Source organism: Sinocyclocheilus grahami, unplaced genomic scaffold (genome assembly GCF_001515645.1).
Source record: "Sinocyclocheilus grahami isolate Dianchi unplaced genomic scaffold, SAMN03320097.WGS_v1.1 scaffold82.1, whole genome shotgun sequence".
Taxonomy (NCBI): Eukaryota; Metazoa; Chordata; class Actinopteri; order Cypriniformes; family Cyprinidae; genus Sinocyclocheilus; species Sinocyclocheilus grahami.
The window spans coordinates 1,290,200-1,309,350 of NW_015505261.1; the positions used below are offsets into that span (position 1 = coordinate 1,290,200).

At 39.6% G+C, this 19,151-nt stretch overlaps 1 protein-coding gene and 1 long non-coding RNA gene across 2 annotated transcripts; both read left to right on the forward strand.

Moving 5' to 3' along the window:
* The first annotated feature begins 11,161 nt into the window (after nucleotides 1-11,161).
* On the forward strand, nucleotides 11,162-15,514 carry LOC107586481 (calmodulin). The gene is made up of 6 exons (XM_016273854.1): nucleotides 11,162-11,258; nucleotides 12,148-12,178; nucleotides 14,160-14,303; nucleotides 14,396-14,502; nucleotides 14,581-14,716; nucleotides 14,980-15,514. The coding sequence occupies exons 1-6, from the start codon at nucleotides 11,256-11,258 to the stop codon at nucleotides 15,006-15,008; spliced, it is 450 nt and encodes a 149-aa protein (XP_016129340.1). The 5' UTR covers nucleotides 11,162-11,255; the 3' UTR covers nucleotides 15,009-15,514.
* On the forward strand, nucleotides 12,186-13,580 carry LOC107586482 (uncharacterized). The gene is made up of 2 exons (XR_001609368.1): nucleotides 12,186-12,650; nucleotides 12,789-13,580. It is a non-coding gene; the product is annotated as an uncharacterized lncRNA (long non-coding RNA).
* Nucleotides 15,515-19,151: the final 3,637 nt, after the last annotated feature.

The following is a 19,151-nucleotide window of genomic DNA, read 5'->3' on the forward strand; positions in this document are numbered from 1 at the left end:
CTTTGGAATAAATTGCATTTTATATGCATGGTCAAAGTCTCAGACTTTTTGTCCATAGGTGTTGTGAAAGTGTATGGTGTACTTTTCACCCCTGGGTGGCAGCAGCAGCATCTTTCTGTGATGTGGAGAGCAGACAGTCAATCACAAGAGGCACCAGGCAGACACCTGCACTCCTCCCTATGCAGTGTGTGTGTGTGTGTGTGGTGGCGCCTGCAAGATGAGATCATCAGAATTGTTTGCAGCCCTGCACTGCAGAGGAAGGCCCACACAATGTGGAGAGCAGACAGTCAATCACAAGAGGCACCAGGCAGACACCTGCACTCCTCCCTATGCAGTGTGTGTGTGTGTGTGTGTGTGTGTGGTGGCGCCTGCAAGATGAGATCATCAGAATTGTTTGCAGCCCTGCACTGCAGAGGAAGGCCCACACAGGGAGAGGGGGTCAAGGGCAGGGCAGCGGCCACACATACACTTTCCTTTCTCCCTCCTTTTAAACCCCACCGCTTCTCTCAGTCATCCTTATCGCTGTCCTTTCCCACCCAGTAATTGTCATAAACCTTTCAATTGTTTTTCCCCATCAGCCCCTCACCTACTACAGTCTCTTTACTTTAATTTTTCTCTATAAATATTGTTTCTTACTCTGTTACTCTGTGCACTTTTCATAAATGTGTTCAATGTAGTATGCACTTTTTTGCAACACCTATTCTCACTATTAACTAGTTGCTTATTAACATACCTAATATTAACATATTGGCTGTTTATTATAGAGGACATGACCATATTCTACATCCCTAATCCTACCCAATACCTAAACTTAACAACTACCTTACTAACTATTAATAAGCAGCAAATTAGGAGTATATTGAGGCAAGACTCATAGTTAATGGTTTGTTAATAGCGAGAATTGTGACCGAAGAAACATTTCTGGTTCCCTTTCAGTGAACAGTTGTTTGAAAAAAAATAAACTAGAATCCCATGCCATGGGATCAGTTTGAATTCAAATCATATGCATTTATTCATATTTTATATTTAAGGTCTCTGAGACCCCAAACAAAAGTAATACAGTTTCCTTGGAGGTTGTTTGAAGTGAGTTATTGAGTTATCTACTTGGTTCTTCAATTTCAAGTATCATATTTGAGCCTTTAATAAAATCTTGGGGTCTCTGAGTCTCCAAAAACAATATGAGCTTCTCACATGTCATGAGAGCAGAAATATTCGTTTACATTGTATTGCATAATTTGAGAGGTGTAACCTGGGCGTACGACTGTCACTTAGGTATGTTAACTTTTCAGGTTACCTGGAAACAACTGGCTTCTATTTACAACCCTTTTTTCTATTCAGATAAGACTCAATATGTCTTGTTGACACCCATTCTCTCTTTCTGTTTGTAGTGACATTGTTTAATGGCATGACGTTTTATTACCTGGGGATCAAAAGTGATGCCTCTGGATTGTTTTCCATACTGAAGCAGTAAACTCTTTTAAAAGAAAGAGCTATTGGTTGCTCTTATGATCCTGCCATTGGACTCTGCACTTTGCAAGCGTTTATCTCCCAGCCATAAAACTATAAAGTTTGGTATGTGAACTAAGCTCTTTCATGCTCTGGCCTTATTTCCCCTTTACGTCATTTCTGCAAGCCCTCGACTTGCTTTTTGCCAACAATTTAATCCAGAGTTGGGCTCTGAGTAATGCTGAGTACAGCTTTTCAATCTAAGTGTAACAGCAGTTAAGAAACTGCATGAATGCAACAACATCTGGCTGTAAATCTTTACCGAACTCGAGGGTAAAAGTACTTGTGCTGTTTTAAACGGCCCACATCGCTATTGGATGCACAAGAGTTTGATGGTTTTAATAGACTCTCACAACTCAGCAGACATAAGGACATACGATAATAAAAAGTATGTGTTTTTGTACGAATTTGTTCCTTTGTTTTTAGTTCAATCATGGTCACGTTGTAGTAATTTTTTAGTTTTTGTGAAATCATGGTTACATTGTGCTCATTTGTTCCCTTGTTTTAAATTAACAGTAACATTTATGCATTTAGCAGGTGCTTTTATCCAAAGTTACTTTGCATTCAAGGTACACATTTGATCAGTTCTTGTTTTGCCTGGGAATCTTACCCATGACCTTGGCGTTGCTAGCGCTATGCTCTACTGTTTAAACAACAAGAAGAGATATAGTGCATAAAAATGTAAATACCATGGTATTACCATCTGATACCACCAGTACTATATGTTCTTATAAGAGCTAAACAAGTAACCACGTTGTTGTAATTCATCTCTTGTTTTACTTAAATTGTGGCTATGTTGTGCTAATTCGTTCCCTTGATTTAATTTGGGTATTTTAAATGATGGCCATAACTGAACTAAAACAATTAAATTTTAATTATTTGTTACCATGGTACAAGTCAAAAATGGTATTACCGTATGATACCACAACTGTTACCATAGAAACATTTGATCAGTTCTTGTTTTGCCTGGGAATCTTACCCATGACCTTGGCGTTGCTAGCGCTATGCTCTACTGTTTAAACAACAAGAAGAGATATAGTGCATAAAAATGTAAATACCATGGTATTACCATCTGATACCACCAGTACTATATGTTCTTATAAGAGCTAAACAAGTAACCACGTTGTTGTAATTCATCTCTTGTTTTACTTAAATTGTGGCTATGTTGTGCTAATTCGTTCCCTTGATTTAATTTGGGTATTTTAAATGATGGCCATAACTGAACTAAAACAATGAAATTTTTATTATTTGTTACCATGGTACAAGTCAAAAATGGTATTACCGTATGATACCACGACTGTTACCATAGAAGTAAGAGTTAAAGGGGTCATATGATGTCGCTAAAAAGAACATTATTTTGTGTATTTGGTGTAATGAAATGTGTTTATGCGGTTTAAGGTTCAAAAAACACATTATTTTCCACATAATTTATATAATGTACAATGCCTTTCTGAAACGCGTCGATTTTTACAAAACTCATCAGTCTGAAAAGCGAGGTGTGCTCTGATTGGCCAGCTATCCAGTGCATTGTGATTGGCCGAATACCTCAAGCGTGTGACGGAAATGTTACGCCCCTACCATACTGTGATGCCCTGTCCGGCCAGAGTGACGAGACAAAAACATTAAAACCCATTATAAACGAGGCATTTGTTGCATCCAGTGGGGACATAATTTCGGATTATAATGACTTATACTGTCTTTTTACGTGTTGCATTGCATCGCGCCGCATAAACATAAAACCATCTCTGCATTTGTGATCGGAGAAATGACAAACAACAAACTCTACTCTACACTGCCCAAAACTCGCGTTTGAATAGTCAGTGGCAAATTCTTTAAATATAAAAACGTACTTCCAGGCTGTGAGTCAGAACAGCCGGCATTGTAGTCTACTCTCCCAGGATCAGGAAACAGTCCTCCATAAAATGTGCTGGACACATCTGAATATTTGGGATGAAGTGTTCTGGAACAGTGCTGTAAATACAATTTAACCACTGATTTCTAGTCGTGTCCTCTTTTGGAAGGCCAAACAAAGTAGTTTCGCTTTTGCAACGAAACACACAGCGTCTTCACGACATGGCGGTGTTGGTGGCAGCAACAATAAAATTACGCCTTCTTTCTTTGCGTGAACATTTGGGCGGATTTATGCAAATCTTCCCACACAGTGATGTAGACATGTGGGGGCGTGTTTAAACGAGGCGTTTTAGGGGGGCGTGGACAAGTCTTAACTTTTATAAAGAATATCTCTTTGGGTTTGAGACTTTAGTCTTTGCAACTTTAGGGATCTTATCTATTCACGAACAGCTTGTAACACTCCAAAGAGAAAAGGAACTTGAAATCGCATCATATGACCCCTTTAAATAAATGGCCATATTGTAGTAATTCATTGCCTCATTTTATTTAAAACGTGGTACTAATTTGTTCCCTCATTTTAATTTTGTTATTCTAAGTCTTGTCCATGATTTAAGTAAAACAAGGGAACAAATTAGTATAATGTGGCCACAATGTACCTTAACCGAGGGAACAAATTAATAAGTCAAAGGAACAAATTCTTAATTCATGGACACGATATCTTGTTTTCATCCCCCGCATGTCATATGTGGGGCTCTGTATTTTTGAGACATTGTACCATTCTTGGAGCAGCATGTAAACACCATTCTACAAGAATATTTAAATTATTATTATGGTACAAATCCACTTTAAATCAAATTTCAAATCAACTTCAAATCCAAATTACCATCTGCTACCACCACTGCACATTCTTGTTGTAAATGGTAAACATGTAGCCACATTGTACTAATCGGCCACAATGTACCTTAACCGAGGGAACAAATTAATAAGTCAAAGGAACAAATTCTTAATTCATGGACACAATATCTTGTTTTCATCCCCCGCATGTCATATGTGGGGCTCTGTATTTTTGAGACATTGTACCATTCTTGGAGCAGCATGTAAACACCATTCTACAAGAATATTTAAATGATTATTATGGTACAAATCAAAAATACTATTATTACCATCTGCTACCACCACTGCACATTCTTGTTGTAAATGGTAAACATGTAGCCACATTGTACTAATTTGTTCCCTCGTTTTAATTTAGTTACTGTAAGCCATTGCCATGATTTCACTAAAACAAGGGAATGAAGTAATACAAAGTATCCACAATGTACCTAAAACAAGGAAACAAATAAATAAATCATGGGAACAAATTCTTAATTCATGGTCACAATATCTTGTTTGATGTCCCCTGCATGTCATATGCAGCGCTCTGCATTTTTTATACATTCTATAGAGTATATAAAAACCATGCTACATCAATATTTTAATCATTTAGTACCATGTTATTACCATCTAATACCATCATTGTATGTCCTTGTTACAAATATAGCTTGTAGAAGCTAAATAAGTGGCTACATTGTACTAATTTATTCCCTTGTTTTAATTTAGTCACTGTACGCTGTGACCATGATTTAACTAAAACGAGGGAACAAATTAATAAGACATGGGAGAGTATTCAGTCACACTTTATTTTAAGGTCCAATTCTCGCTATTAACAAACCATTAACTACGACTTTTGCCTCAACAAACTCCTAATTTGCTGCTTATTAATAGTTAGTAAGGTAGTTGTTAAGTTTAGGTATTAGGTAAGATTAAGGACGTAGAATATGGTCGTGCAGAATATGTGCTTTATTAGTACTAATAAACAGCCAATATGTTAATTATAGGCATGCTAATAAGCAACTGAGAATTGGTCCCTATACTAAAATGTTACCAAGTATTCTTAATTTTTTGGCCACAATAGCTTGTTTTTGGGATCGTATTCTTGCAGTAACGTGTAAACATGCTACATTAATATTTTAATCATTATATACCATGGGACAAATCAAAAATACCATGGTATTACCATCTGAAACCACCACTGTACATTCTTGTTGAGCTTAACATCCTCATGCACCCCTGAAAACCAACTCTATCCCCTCCAGCATTGTCAGGCTTCATAAATTTAAGACGACACAACCTCCAGTTACACAGGCGGTCATCTAAACCCAGACACCTACTTTTGCCTCAGTATCCACTCCCACAAGCCCTTTGATGAAGACTCCTGCAGCGAACAAACCTGATGTTCTGGTTCAGTTTGGTTGAGGTTCTCAACATTTGCCCTTAAGAGGAGAAATATGCAGTCTGCTTCCTGCGAAGAGGTGTTCTGCGATGCCTTTTGAGAGCCTGACCCTATGTAGACTTGCCTAGTCTTGCCTAGAAATGCTCAAGGTATGAGAACGCTGTAAAGATCTGGAATGTTCTGTGGCAGATAAGGCCTCCCTTCCTTGAAGTGGCACATTTCTGTATGCTTCCCAAGAGAAGAGCCAAGCACCGAGCGGATAAATGGGCATGAAAAAACATGGAAGAGTGAGTCATTTCAAGAGAACAACACATTTAGAGAAGTATATAGATAAACGACTTGCCTTCACACTCCAGCCCACGTATGGTACCATCGCTCAAGCACTACCCAAAACTATTGTAGGGCAAACACGTCATGCAGGTTTACGTTCAAACATGCTCAAAGCATACTGCCACATTAACTCAAAATAGCACGAGATTGAAAATCTTAACACCCACAATGGTGCCTTCATGACAATATTGCCAGGTATATATTACAAATTGCATGTATAAATTTTCACTTCTATTTTCTAAATGAATGTTGTTGGTCTTATTGTGAATGATTAATCCATGCATAGGTTTCATTTTGAAAATGTTTTGACCGTGTAATTGTAATCTGGTGTAATCATTTAGTCTAGTTAAACTTTGCCCCGTTTCATACAATCGACTGCAAGCACGCATTCAGATTTTGCTCAATCCAATCCATAACTGATGTACAAAACCAAGTCCCGACCTCCCTTTTTCGATAATCGGTTTCACTTGGATGTACGTCACAATATGAACAAAAGTCTGCTTCCGTTTGGTTATGACTTTATGGGAATTTTTTTATTTAGGCTAATCTTTATTTTAATAAGTAAATCTGTTTAAGGTCAATATTTGGTCACTATGGTAACTGGTGGAATGGAATTCTGTATTGACCAATCAACATCCAGAAACAGAACTTTAAAATGTATACATAACAAAAGTCTCAAACAAAACAAAAAGCACAGGTGACTATATTCACAATACAGCACAACCTTGAGTGCCTTATTGCTTTTATAAAATGGTTACATACACAAAATATTAGGACAAAAATAACTTTTTTAGCTAGGCTGGAATTCTGTATTGACCAGTCAAGTCACCGTTATATATATATATCGCTTTTTACAATGCAGATTGTGTCAAAGCAGCTTTACAGTATTAAAAAGGGAAATAGTGTGACGTTCTCCTCTGGCCAGACGAGACCAGCACCAGCATCAGGATCAGTTTAATAACATCATTCTAGAATAGTCCTTTGCTATGGTAATAAAATATTTCAAGGACCAATTATATACATCCATTTGGTTATTTTCACATTATACTCTGACCTAAAACAAATCCCCAGTTTGTTGGAGTAGGTGTAGAACTGCCACTAATAAAAAAGCATCTTAAAACAAGAGGATATTAAACAAGAGATATTAAACAAGAGGATCTCATTCAAAGCTATAATACACAGAAAGCCTTAGAACATGTTAGCATTCAGCCATTGTTAAATATGTTTGTTTCTTCTTCTTTAAGACTGTGCATTCATGCTCGTTCTGAATCCAGCTTATCTGCTCCTTGTGATTAATATAGCAAGGCCCTTTATGATGTTTCTCCTTTCTTTGTTGCATAATCTTCTCTATGAGTTGCAATCCCAGTGTATAAAAGCAGATTTGAATGAATAGAAGCCACTGTGTTGGGGATTAGGCAGCAGAGACGGTGGCAAGTGCCAAGTGGACACTGAAGCAGTTACTTATAAGGATTGCTAAATGGTGTGCTTGTGTGTGATTGTAAGCTTCCTGTTTGTGTGTGAATGTTTGCATCTATTTATGAATCAACAACTTCATGTTAATTATGCAATCTGTGAGCATGTTTGGTCAGTTTAAAGGGATAGTTCCCCTAAAAATGAAAATTCTGTCACGCTTTAATTGCACTTATGTTTGTTCCAAACCAGAGGTGCATTTCTCAAAAGCATAGTTAGCCAACTAGGTCATAAGTTCCATCATTACCAACACAGTTCAATGATTCAGTGATTCCAAAATCCATAGTTCTAATGAACATTCGCAAACAGCATCGCAAATGTGTGTGGTTGGAACTACAGCTCTCAATCTGTGATTATAAGACTTAAATAGATCATGCACTTGAGCAAAGTAAGCAAGCTAACATGTACAATCTTGATCTTTCATTCCATAAATAATCCATTTCATTCTGCATCTTTCAGTATATTAAGAGAATTAAAACTTGTTTTTGAGGAAACCCGCAAAATACAACAAACAACAGAGAACAATAGCGAAATATTCCTCAGATGCCATGATTGTAATTTGATATTAATTTGATCTTGAATAGATTAATTAGCTGAAGTTATCACTCCACAACCTGTTTGATGTCATTAACAACAGTTCTAACCAACATGATTTCAACTACAATCTATGACAAAGCTCATGTGGTGTTCGTGTCCTTTTTGCTCTGAAAAAATGTTCTTTTTCCCGAAAATACTAGTTAATGTTATCGCATTGGACTGAAATTTTGTGACTTCGTTCACAAAGGGTATAACTACTTCTAAAAAATTTTTTGATAATTTTCATACTTTTCTGGGGGAGATTTTTAGCACACAAGTGTGATAAACAGTGCAAATTTTCTTCAGTTTTTATTTAATATTGTGAAAATTATTCATAAATAATGCTTTTTTCACTCAAAAAATGAGGTGCCTACTCTCAGATAAATGAGGCCTACGATTAATCAAAAGCAAATATAAATACAAAACCAGTCCTAAATGAAAGAAAAGAAGTTGACAAAAAGATTGAATCCAATCTTTGGTGATAATATAGCATAATGAGTGATTTATAAGCAATTTTATGAGGCCGGGTCCTTTTTGCTCTGTAAACTCGTAAGTGTGATAGGGTTCTGAACACAACACAAGGGTTAAGGAAACAATCATGACTTGCTAGTTAGTTTCTCTGACACGGCATTGCACTATAGTACATTTAGTGCAGAGGAAAACTTTCTTTCCTCTGCAGAACAAAAAAGGGGATATTTTGAAAAACAATTTTTGTCCATGCAGTGAAAGTCAGTGGTGTCCAGAACAACTCTGGTCCCTGACTTTCATCACATGGACAAAAACCTCATGTTTTGCTACGGGGGCTGCATGGTTACTCTCAAACTGACCCTGGAGTTTCCACTCTCTCCCACCTGCAGCTTCCCTGGGTTTGGTCCAGAGACAGGTGGCCAGTGGGAGAGAGAGAGCCAGGCAGCCAAGCATAGAGAAGCAGGCCATCAGATACTCCCATGCATTCAGTGAGCACAAGCAGGCTTAGCGTCTACTGTCCGTGCGCCCACAAACCTGCTGCTCCTTATGCCACATCTGACATATATCGCTAGATGAGCCTGTCTCAGCTGATGTTACACTCGATTGCATGCGCGCCGAAAGCAGACACACATCAGTCACCAACAGTCACTTGCGCAAACCTGTTACGAGAAGCTATGGATCTAATACAGTGAGATGTTTTATATAACCATATGGTTTAATTGCAATCAAGCTGAATTTTATTCTACTTCAGTTGATTTATATGTAGTGTTAATGGGATCTGAATCGTCAGAGGGGCTTTTAATTGACAATGCTTCTAAATGCTTTATTCTTCATGCCATATATATAAAACATTGTAGGCAGACTTTCTGCAAAGCTTGCAGTGGGCCAACCTTGCCAAATCAATCTGATAAAGAAATTAAGTGGATTGTACTCCATACCTAATGTTCAAATCCTTTTTAACAGAGCGGGATCGGTTCAACCATGTTTTATTTAATTGATTAGGCCTACATTAAAGGCATAGGCTTAATATCACATGCAATGCTCTATAGCCCAGCCTACACTGTAAAAAATGACTGTGAATTTAACGGTAAAAGACTGCAAAAATGCTACAGTAAAAACCTGTTAAATGGTTAACGGTAAATTCCCCTACTATATACGGTGAAAAACTGTATTGGACATTGCATGTATTGGACATAAATTTTACGGTAGTATACCGTTTTTGGAAGTGAAAAATACCGTATAATTTACAGTGAATAACCGTAAATTGACATTCCCAGAATTCCCTGCGTTACATTTCAAATTTGATGTTTTTTTTTGTTGAAATAACTATGTTTCTTCTTTGTTTTTTCTTATCAGTTTTGTATATTAGGGTTGTGTGTTACACCTAATGTTGTTAAATTAATGTTTATTGCATTATTTCAGTTTCATGATGGTGTTTAGCGTTTGTGTGAAGGACACTGTGCACTATATATGTTAGTATTTAAAAGCTGCTTGTGATGGGCTTTGCTTCATCATGTGACTTTCTCATCACAACCTGCATTTGGTGGTTATCAGTGTATTACAAAGGTACAAAACAGATGTCAGTACTTCAATAGGTTGGTATATTAACATTATATCAGTTAATGAAATTACGGTATTTAACTGTAAATTTAAGTTAAAACCTAAAACGTTGCTACCGTATTTTTTTACGGTAAAATTCCGGCAACCACAGCTGCCGTTTTTTTACCGTAAATTTTACGGAATTTTTTTTACAGTGTATATACATTTAGTAAATATTTCTTCAAGTTGCATTGATAACGACACGTTCCCCACAATATTCAGATTAGCGGTTGACCTTTATGTTTTTTGATGCTTTGATTAATAATTTATTAAGGGGCTCAATTTTTGCTTCTCCGCATTGCTTGCCACTCGTAATGATTGTAGTGAATCATTTGCTCAGTTTGAACAATCTTTTATTTAACTTGATTGCTTTATATCATCAAAATACAAAAATTTAAACTTTACATGTGTCTTAGATCACTTGATGCTTAAATGCTACACTATCTCCATGTGCATGGCTTGTTGTTGTGTCAAAAAGTAACTTTTTTATTATTATTATTAATGGGCAACATTAGAGTCTCGATTTTCAAGCCAGTTTTCATTGCATCATAATTTATGTTCAGTCAACCAATAACAATTGTGATAAGCCTAGACAATAAAATTACTACATATATAAAATATTACATCATATATTTCCCCCCATAATATTTTTAATATTTGATTACATTTGTCACTTTCCATGGCATTCCTGCCACGCGCCCTGGTTGATTTCTGACCCTGATGTGTAGTGAGTGAGTCTAGCTGGGAATGCAGCTCTACTCAGATCTCAGCGAGTGACGCATTGCGGCTACGAATGGACCAATCAGAAGCCGCCTCTCCTGGCCATAACGTAAATTACTGCTACTGCCGCATCACACTTTAGCAGAATGTGTGAGTCCGCCGGTTAGTTAGTTCCGCTCAAAACAGGTCCACCTCGCGGTTTATGCCACATCTTCGCGATTTGAACACGTCGCTATCGTACAAAATCCACGGTACTCTACACTGAGCGTTCTTGGATCACAATAGTGACATTTTTGGCGACCGTTTCTGATAGGGAAGGAAGTGTGTTGGCGGATGGAGAGAAAGCAGGGGGAGGAGTTTATAAGCGACCATTAAAGGCGCGTCAAGCGCTGTTTGAGTGCATCCTGTTTGTTTGCCAGCTGCGGACTGTTGTTCTGTGTGGAGATACATCTGTTAAAACAGCGCGATGGTGAGTAATAACCGTTTTATTTGAACGTCACTGTTTCTTTAGTGCAAAATGCAGTTATTATAGTAAGTCAGCATATCTAAAATAATGCGCGTTACAGTCAGCATACAGTTCCTTGATATTGAATGGCTGTATATAATTTTCTTCTAATGTATGGGAGTGCTATGGTTTAATAGCAGGCTGTCTTCTCCCATGGGTTTTACGTAGGCGTGGACATTTAATTTCGTATGTAAACTAAGGCGTTAAATACTCAGTTCTTGCTGTAACGTGAAATAAGTTGAAGCAGCAGCTCGGAAAAGCTCCATTGATAGCGACCACAGGCGCGTCAGCTGCAAATATGGCGCTTTTCTCTCGCACTAGCTCGTGCTTGAATATGTGCTCGTTATCAAACACCTCTATGTAAAGCAGTTGACGTCTGTGGTCTTTTAATTCAGCGATCTTTAAATGAATAAAGCAGTACAGAGACTTCTACGAGCAGTGGAGAAGGACTGCGCCACCTTCTGCAGTTGGTATTAAAGGCATAGTTCACCCCCCAAAATGAAAACTGTCATTTATTGACTCTCATGTTGCTGCAAATCCATAAGACTGATTGACTTTCTAATTTGGAACACAAAAGGAGATGTAAGGGTCTTAACAGTCTCAGTCGACGTTTACTTTCATTGCTTTTCCCCCGCATAATGAAAGCAAATGGTGACCGAGGCTGTCATTCTGTCCAATTTGGGGGTGAATTATTCCTTTAACAGAAGAGAGTCAGATCTTTTGTGATTCTATGTTGTAAGCCACCAATATTGCAATTGATAGTGGATCAGTATACGTTTTCTGATGGCCGATTTGATTAGATGAGGTGTCATCCTCGTTTTCAGTGTACATCTTCTCTTTTTCTCCTTTGCAGGCTGACCAGTTGACAGAAGAGCAGATTGCCGGTAAGACATCCCCCCCCTCTCCTGTCCACTTGCACGTGGCCGGTGGTGTGGATTGCCGTGGTTTTCCCCTCTTCTCCGCCCCCCTCTCTCCGTGGATTTATCTTATTTCCTTTTATGGCGAGCCTTGAGACTCTGTCGGGACACATTCCCCGATTGAATGGACAGGTTGTTGCGGTGGGAAGCCTGTAACACCAGTGTTTAAGACGAAGTGAATGAGTAATTCCCAGGGCCCGTTGTAGTTTTCGATGAACACTCCCTCTTCTCTGTTGGAGAGAGTTAGTATCTGCAGGCACTGAGGAACAAGGGTGTGTCCCCTGTTGGACTGAACATCTCAATGGCTTTGACGTGAAGTTACTGTTTCACCAGCCGCTGGTTCAGTTCGAGTCATTTATGAGCTGATATTGCAGGTTCTAGTATCATGATGGACTTGTATGATATTGTTGCTGTCATTAGGGTGTTTGGGCTTATTTAGGTAACTTTAGTAGCCAAGTGTTTATTTTTTGTGCATTTGTGAATGCTTTTTTTTTTTTCTCCGTATATCTTGTGTGAGCTAGAATTGTGCTAGTGTGCTCGTTTATGACAATAGAAATATTTTGGGGTTCATATTTAGGTAACTTTAGTAGCCAAGTGTTTATTTTTTGTGCATTTGTGAATGCTTTTTTTTTTTCTCCGTATATCTTGTGTGAGCTAGAATTGTGCTAGTGTGCTCGTTTATGACAATAGAAATATTTTGGGGTTCACGTTTCTGGTGTTGCATGCAAAGGCCATCCAATCTATTCTAAACGCGTTGGAAGAAAATGGATGTGAAAACCTCTTACTTTCAGGACACGCAGCTTTTGTTTTTTGACTAATGTTTTAATGGTGGTTGTGCGATTACGGTTGAGAGCCTCAAACAGAAAGGCTGTGAAACCATTTAGGTCATTGTGGTCGGTCACTATAGTGACAGTGAGGTCATGGTGGTTTATCCATAGAGACCTAGTCACTGAAGTGTGTTTCCCTGGGGATCGTGTGAGGTCACGACAGTGTTTCCATACTGCTCTGAAGTCTAGATCCTATATCAGCTTAATGGGGTCACAGCATTGGATCTCCATATGGTTCAGCGGGTCTCCATAGGAACCGAGTGAGTCACAAGTGCTGGATCTCAATAGAAACCGTGCCTCGGAGTCAATGGTTTGCATAGAAGCAGGGTAAGGTTTCGTTTGCGCGAGGATAGGCCGTTGTAGTAGCAGCCAGTGGCATTTTTACATGGATACGTCACTTTTCTCTTTAGAGGAATTGATGTCTGGGACTTTTGTATTCCATTTTAGTCATTCAAGCCTGTTCTAGTTTGGGTGTCACACATGTTCTTCCTGCGTGTGCCTTGCGTAATAAACCGATGATTACAAGCGTGTATGCTGGTTTTTAAAAAAAAATAAAAATTGTTCTTTCTTCGCACTGTAATGTTCATTATGAGTTTGGACAACTTTGCTGTTGTTCTCTATAGTTGTGTCTCTGATCCTAAATTTTAAAGCCAACATAAAACTTGGTTTGCAGCCTGTTTGCTTCCAAAATTATTAGTTTTTCTGAGTGCAGCATGAATTGCAGTGAAAGCAAATACACACATCAGGATGTTTGATTGTAAAAGTGGCTGTTATTTTCCAGAATGAAGCCTTATGGATGTATGATGTCAGCCAAAAAGCTAAAACATTTGTTTTCTTTTGAACAACAGGCACATGAATCATTCATTAAGACCAGGAACATTTGTTAATGTAAACAAAGTCAATATGTTTCATGTTGACTTTAAATGCTCTATGGCGTCAAGCTTCTTTTCCATTAATATCTGAAAGAGCTTGTTTTGGAAGTGAATGTGTACAGAAGGGCATCCCTTCTTCGGAACTGGCCCCACTCGTTCCTCTGTGTGTCTTTGTGTTCAGTGTTTGTTTATGTTTGGGAGATTCTGTTAATACAAGGTCCTGTTTCATTTATCTGTCACGCTTCGCAGAATTCAAAGAGGCTTTCTCACTCTTTGACAAGGACGGCGATGGCACCATCACAACCAAAGAGCTGGGCACTGTCATGCGCTCGCTCGGACAGAATCCAACAGAGGCTGAGCTGCAAGACATGATCAATGAAGTGGATGCTGATGGTAAGGACGACTGCATGCATCCATCCTCGACCCAAGTGTTGAATGTTAAAAGTTGGGGCTTGTCTAAATAAATGCTTCTGCTTTCTGCACAGGAAATGGGACGATAGACTTCCCAGAGTTCCTGACTATGATGGCGAGGAAGATGAAGGACACAGACAGCGAGGAGGAGATCAGAGAAGCATTCCGTGTCTTTGATAAGGTAAAGCTCGTCCCGTTCCAGAATAGCGCCACACATAAAGTCACGTGCAGTCGCTGACCTGGATATCCTGTGCTTTAGGATGGGAATGGTTACATCAGCGCAGCTGAACTGCGTCACGTCATGACAAACCTCGGAGAGAAGTTGACTGATGAAGAGGTTGATGAGATGATCAGAGAAGCAGACATTGACGGAGACGGACAGGTTAACTACGAAGGTGAGTGAGTTCATTGTGAAGTTGATTTTATAACAACTTGTCCTCAATAAAATTGAGAATGCACAATCTCAGCTTATCAGAGCGTGGTTTGTTTAATTGGGATTTTTGGGTCAATAAGATTCCACTGTGGGCGGGCTACCACGCAAAATGTCATTTGTTGCCATTGTGGCTGGTTAGGACGCAGTGTCAGGGTGCAACTTTACTTCACGTATGAAATCTTGTCATCTTTCGGAAACGGACTAACACGTTCTCTGTCTCCACAGAATTTGTACAGATGATGACGGCGAAATGAAGGCCTTGTACAGATCCTCTCTCTTCTATAAATAATTTGCCTTTTTTCTGTTTAATTTATCTGTAAAACGTTAAGTCCCCTCCCCTTCCTCCTCCCGGCTGTCCAAAGGAACTGCATGTAAACTGCATAGGATCTTCAGTCCTCATGTCCCTTTCTTTTGCTGTCATCGTGTTTTTGGAGTGGTGGTGCGGTTACACGATCAGGTGCTTGTTGCCACGAAGAGGGGGTTGTGACGTGCAAAAAAAACTCACGTCATGTCTGTCTGCCCTCCTCATGCGTAGCAAGAGTGGAGACCTGCCAGCTGGTTGTCTCTTGGCAGCGATGCTGGCATGACATCAATGTAGAGGAGTAACTCTGCATGGACTATGGACAAAGTATATCATATATATGGAATTTCTCAGCATTGCACTTCTGCAAAAAAAGAAAAAGACACGGGTGTATCTACAAGATACTCGTACATAAACTCTTTTTGTATCTGCTGTTCTATACCAAGAACTTGTTTGAATCTTACAATGCTTTTTAATGTTTTATTCACTTATTCACACTAGTTTTCTTTTTCTTTCTTTACTTCTTCGTTTCTAACTCTGCATGGACTATGGACAAAGTATATCATATATATGGAATTTCTCAGCATTGCACTTCTGCAAAAAAAGAAAAAGACACGGGTGTATCTACAAGATACTCGTACATAAACTCTTTTTGTATCTGCTGTTCTATACCAAGAACTTGTTTGAATCTTACAATGCTTTTTAATGTTTTATTCACACTAGTTTTCTTTTTCTTTCTTTACTTCTTCGTTTCTTTTTTTTTTTTTAAACCGCTTACTGGCATCGTCATGCCTCAGATAGTCCATTCCAAGTTGTATATTTGTTTTCCAATAAAATGTACTATTTACCCATACTGAAAAGTTTCTTTGTTTGCGATCTTCTTTGTGTCTTTTAGCCCTCCTAAATAAAAACTCTTATGTTTATCATTATGCATCCCAGAGCTGATTTTAGTGGTTTGAAACCGCTAATTTAACCGAGATGTTTACAATATTTATTGTAATTGTTGAAATGATTCATTTGTAAATCACTATTCAATGCGTCTCTGAGTCAGCTGGACAAATGACTGTGTATTCACAGGATAGGATTGGGGTGAGGCCTCCATGTCAAAAAAGCTAATTAAAGTACTCTTGAATGACAATTGTTGTAAGTCGTTTTTCCGTTGAGTAGAAGTATGTGCTATTCAGAAGTTTAGCTGTGTTTATCAGGGGCTAGTTGTTTTTTATGTATGTTTGGAGTGTTTATGTTGTACCAAAAACGTAGTGTTATACACCATATTAGACATCTTTAACGCATCATTTATGCATTGGTTATAAAGATTTTCTAGACTACCACTAGAGGATCATTTTGGGCAATACAGAGCAAAAGTATGAGAATACTTTTCACTGATTTTTTTATTTTTTTTTATTTTCATGAGCTCATCATTACAATAACAGCAGTAAGCCGAGAAGCATGGCTTGGTTATTCACAGTATGTCAGTGTTGAAGTGCACTGGTACGGGAGACAGCTCTGACAAACCGTAAACACTGGGCCCTTCAGTTGCTTGGTAGAAGCATGTGTTCCTGGTCCCCTAGCAACGGAGCAGAACTTTCTGGCCTGAACTCCCAGAGAGCTGCCTTCTCTGCAGTTATTCATGTGTGACAAACCCTTACAAACACATGCGTCACACGCCTCTTGCATACAATGTTTATATAAATAATAAAACTATTAAACAGTTGTTTAATTTACGATTCTTTATGAGAAATTGAATCAGACACATATCTGACCCTGGACCACAAAACCAGTCATAAGGGTCAATTCATTGAAATTGAGATTTATACATCATCTGAAAGCCGAATAAATAAGCTTCCCATTGATGTATGGTTTGTTAGGATAGGACGATATTAGGATAGGTGTTAGGATAGGATAGGATATTAGGATATTTGGTCGAGACATAACCACTTGAAAATCTGGAATCTGAGTGTGCAAAAAAAAATCTAAATATTGAGGAAATTGCCTTTAAAGTTGTCCAAATTAAGTTCGTAGCAATGCATATTGCTAATCAAAAATTAAGTTTTGATATATTTACGGTAGAAAATGTACAAAATATTTTCTTGGAACATGATCTTTACTTAATATCCTAATGATTTTTGGCATAAAAGAAAAATTTATAATTTTGACCCATGCAATGTATTTTTGGCTTTTGCTACAAATATACCTGTGCTACTTATGTCTGGTCTTGTGGTCCAGGATCACATATGTACATACAGACTGAATAAAACAGCAGCTCAGATGATCTAGTCTTGAAAAAATTGATAAAGAAATTACTAAATTTAGATTTTTTCAGAATTGTGATATACAAACTAATCAAGATCCTTTTTTACTATATCAAACAAAATTAGTAAATGTAACGTTTCGGTTACGTATGTAACCCTCGTTCCCTGAAGGAGGGAATGGAGACTTTACTTCGGTGACCAATGAATTGGGATCTCACTTAGACAGACCAATCCACTTCGAGTGTAAACTAAATGAGCCAATGCACATTGGCATGCGATAATTGCATCCAGCTGCCGCTGAGCACAGCATGAGCATAAAAAGGCAGCCGGTGCAACGCATACCAGGTTTTCGCTGAGGAGCCGAGCCAGTGACCCGGCCGCTCAGCGGTGGTACAGCAGCCGTGGCGACAGGATGTGATGTCTCCATTCCCTCCTTCAGGGAACAAGGGTTACATGCGTAACAGAGACATTCCCTTTCAGTCGGTCACTCTCGACGTCACGTTGGTAACCAACGAATTGGGATCCCTACCAAAGCACCATGGATGCTGCCCCTTCCAGTGTCTTGTGCGAGCCTCCTGTGCCCCTTTTTGGTGTAGGCCAGGGCTCGCACAAGAAGACCAGTCACTGTTGTAGTAGCACTACCCACTCAGTGAGATTGGATAACAAAACGTACCCGAACCACTTGGAACAGGAGGATAAAACACTTCTAGTAGAATGAGCTCACAACCTGAGCGGGCAGGACACACCCTGTGCCTGATAAGCCAGGGTGATGGCATCCACAATCAAGTGGGCCATCCTCTGCTTAGAGACGGCCTTCCCCTTCTGCCGGCCTCCGTAACAGACAAAGAGCTGGTCTGAGGTCCTAAAGCTTTGTGTCCGGTCTATGTACCATCTCAAGGCTCGAACGGGACAAAACAAAGCTAGGGCTGGGTCTGCCTCCTCCAGGGGCAGCGCTTGCAGGTTCACTACCTGATCCCTGAAGGGGGTAGTAGGAACCTTGGGCACATAGCCGGGCCGGGGCCTCAGGATTACGTGCAGGTCCCCTACCTTCTTGATGGAGGCCAGTGCAAGCAGGAGCAGAGTTTTCATTGAAAGAAACTTTAGCTCGAATGACTACTGTAGTGCTTTGAGCATTAGAGACAAGTCCCAAGAAGGTATAGAGGGGGGCCGGGGAGGAATCAACCTTCTCTCCCCCCTAAGGAACCTGATGACCAGGTCATGCTTCCCTACTGACTTCCCTTCCACGTGGTCATGGTTAGCAGCAATCGCAGCGACATAGACTTTAAGGGTGGAGGGAGACAGCCTTTGATCCAACCCTTGCTGCAAAAAGGAAAGCACGACCCTGATCAGGCATTTCAGGGGGTCTTCTCGGTGAGAAGAATTGGGGTAGGTCACCTAGAACCTCCGCGTCCCATCCAGAGACCAGACATGAAGTTTCCAGAGGTCTGGACGTGGGTGCCACAGGGTGCCCCGTCTCGGAGTCAGTAGATCCTTCCTCAGAGGAATCTGCCAAGGAGGGGCTGTCACGAGGAGCATTAGTTCCGGGAACCAGGTCCGAGTGGACCAATAAGGCGCCACGAACAGGACATGCTCCTCGTCCTTTCTGATCTTGCACAGTGTCTGTGCGAGAAGGCTCACTGGGAGAAATGCATACTTGCGAAGGCCCTGCAGTCAGCTGTGTGCCAGTGCGTCCGTGGTGAGTGTTCCTTCGGTCAGGGAGTAAAACAACTGGCAGTGAGAAGTCTCTGGAGATGCAAACAGGTCTACCTGAGCAGCTTCAAAACGTCTCCAAATCAGCTGGACCGTCTGGGGATGGAGTCTCCATTCTCCTGGGAGCGTAGCTC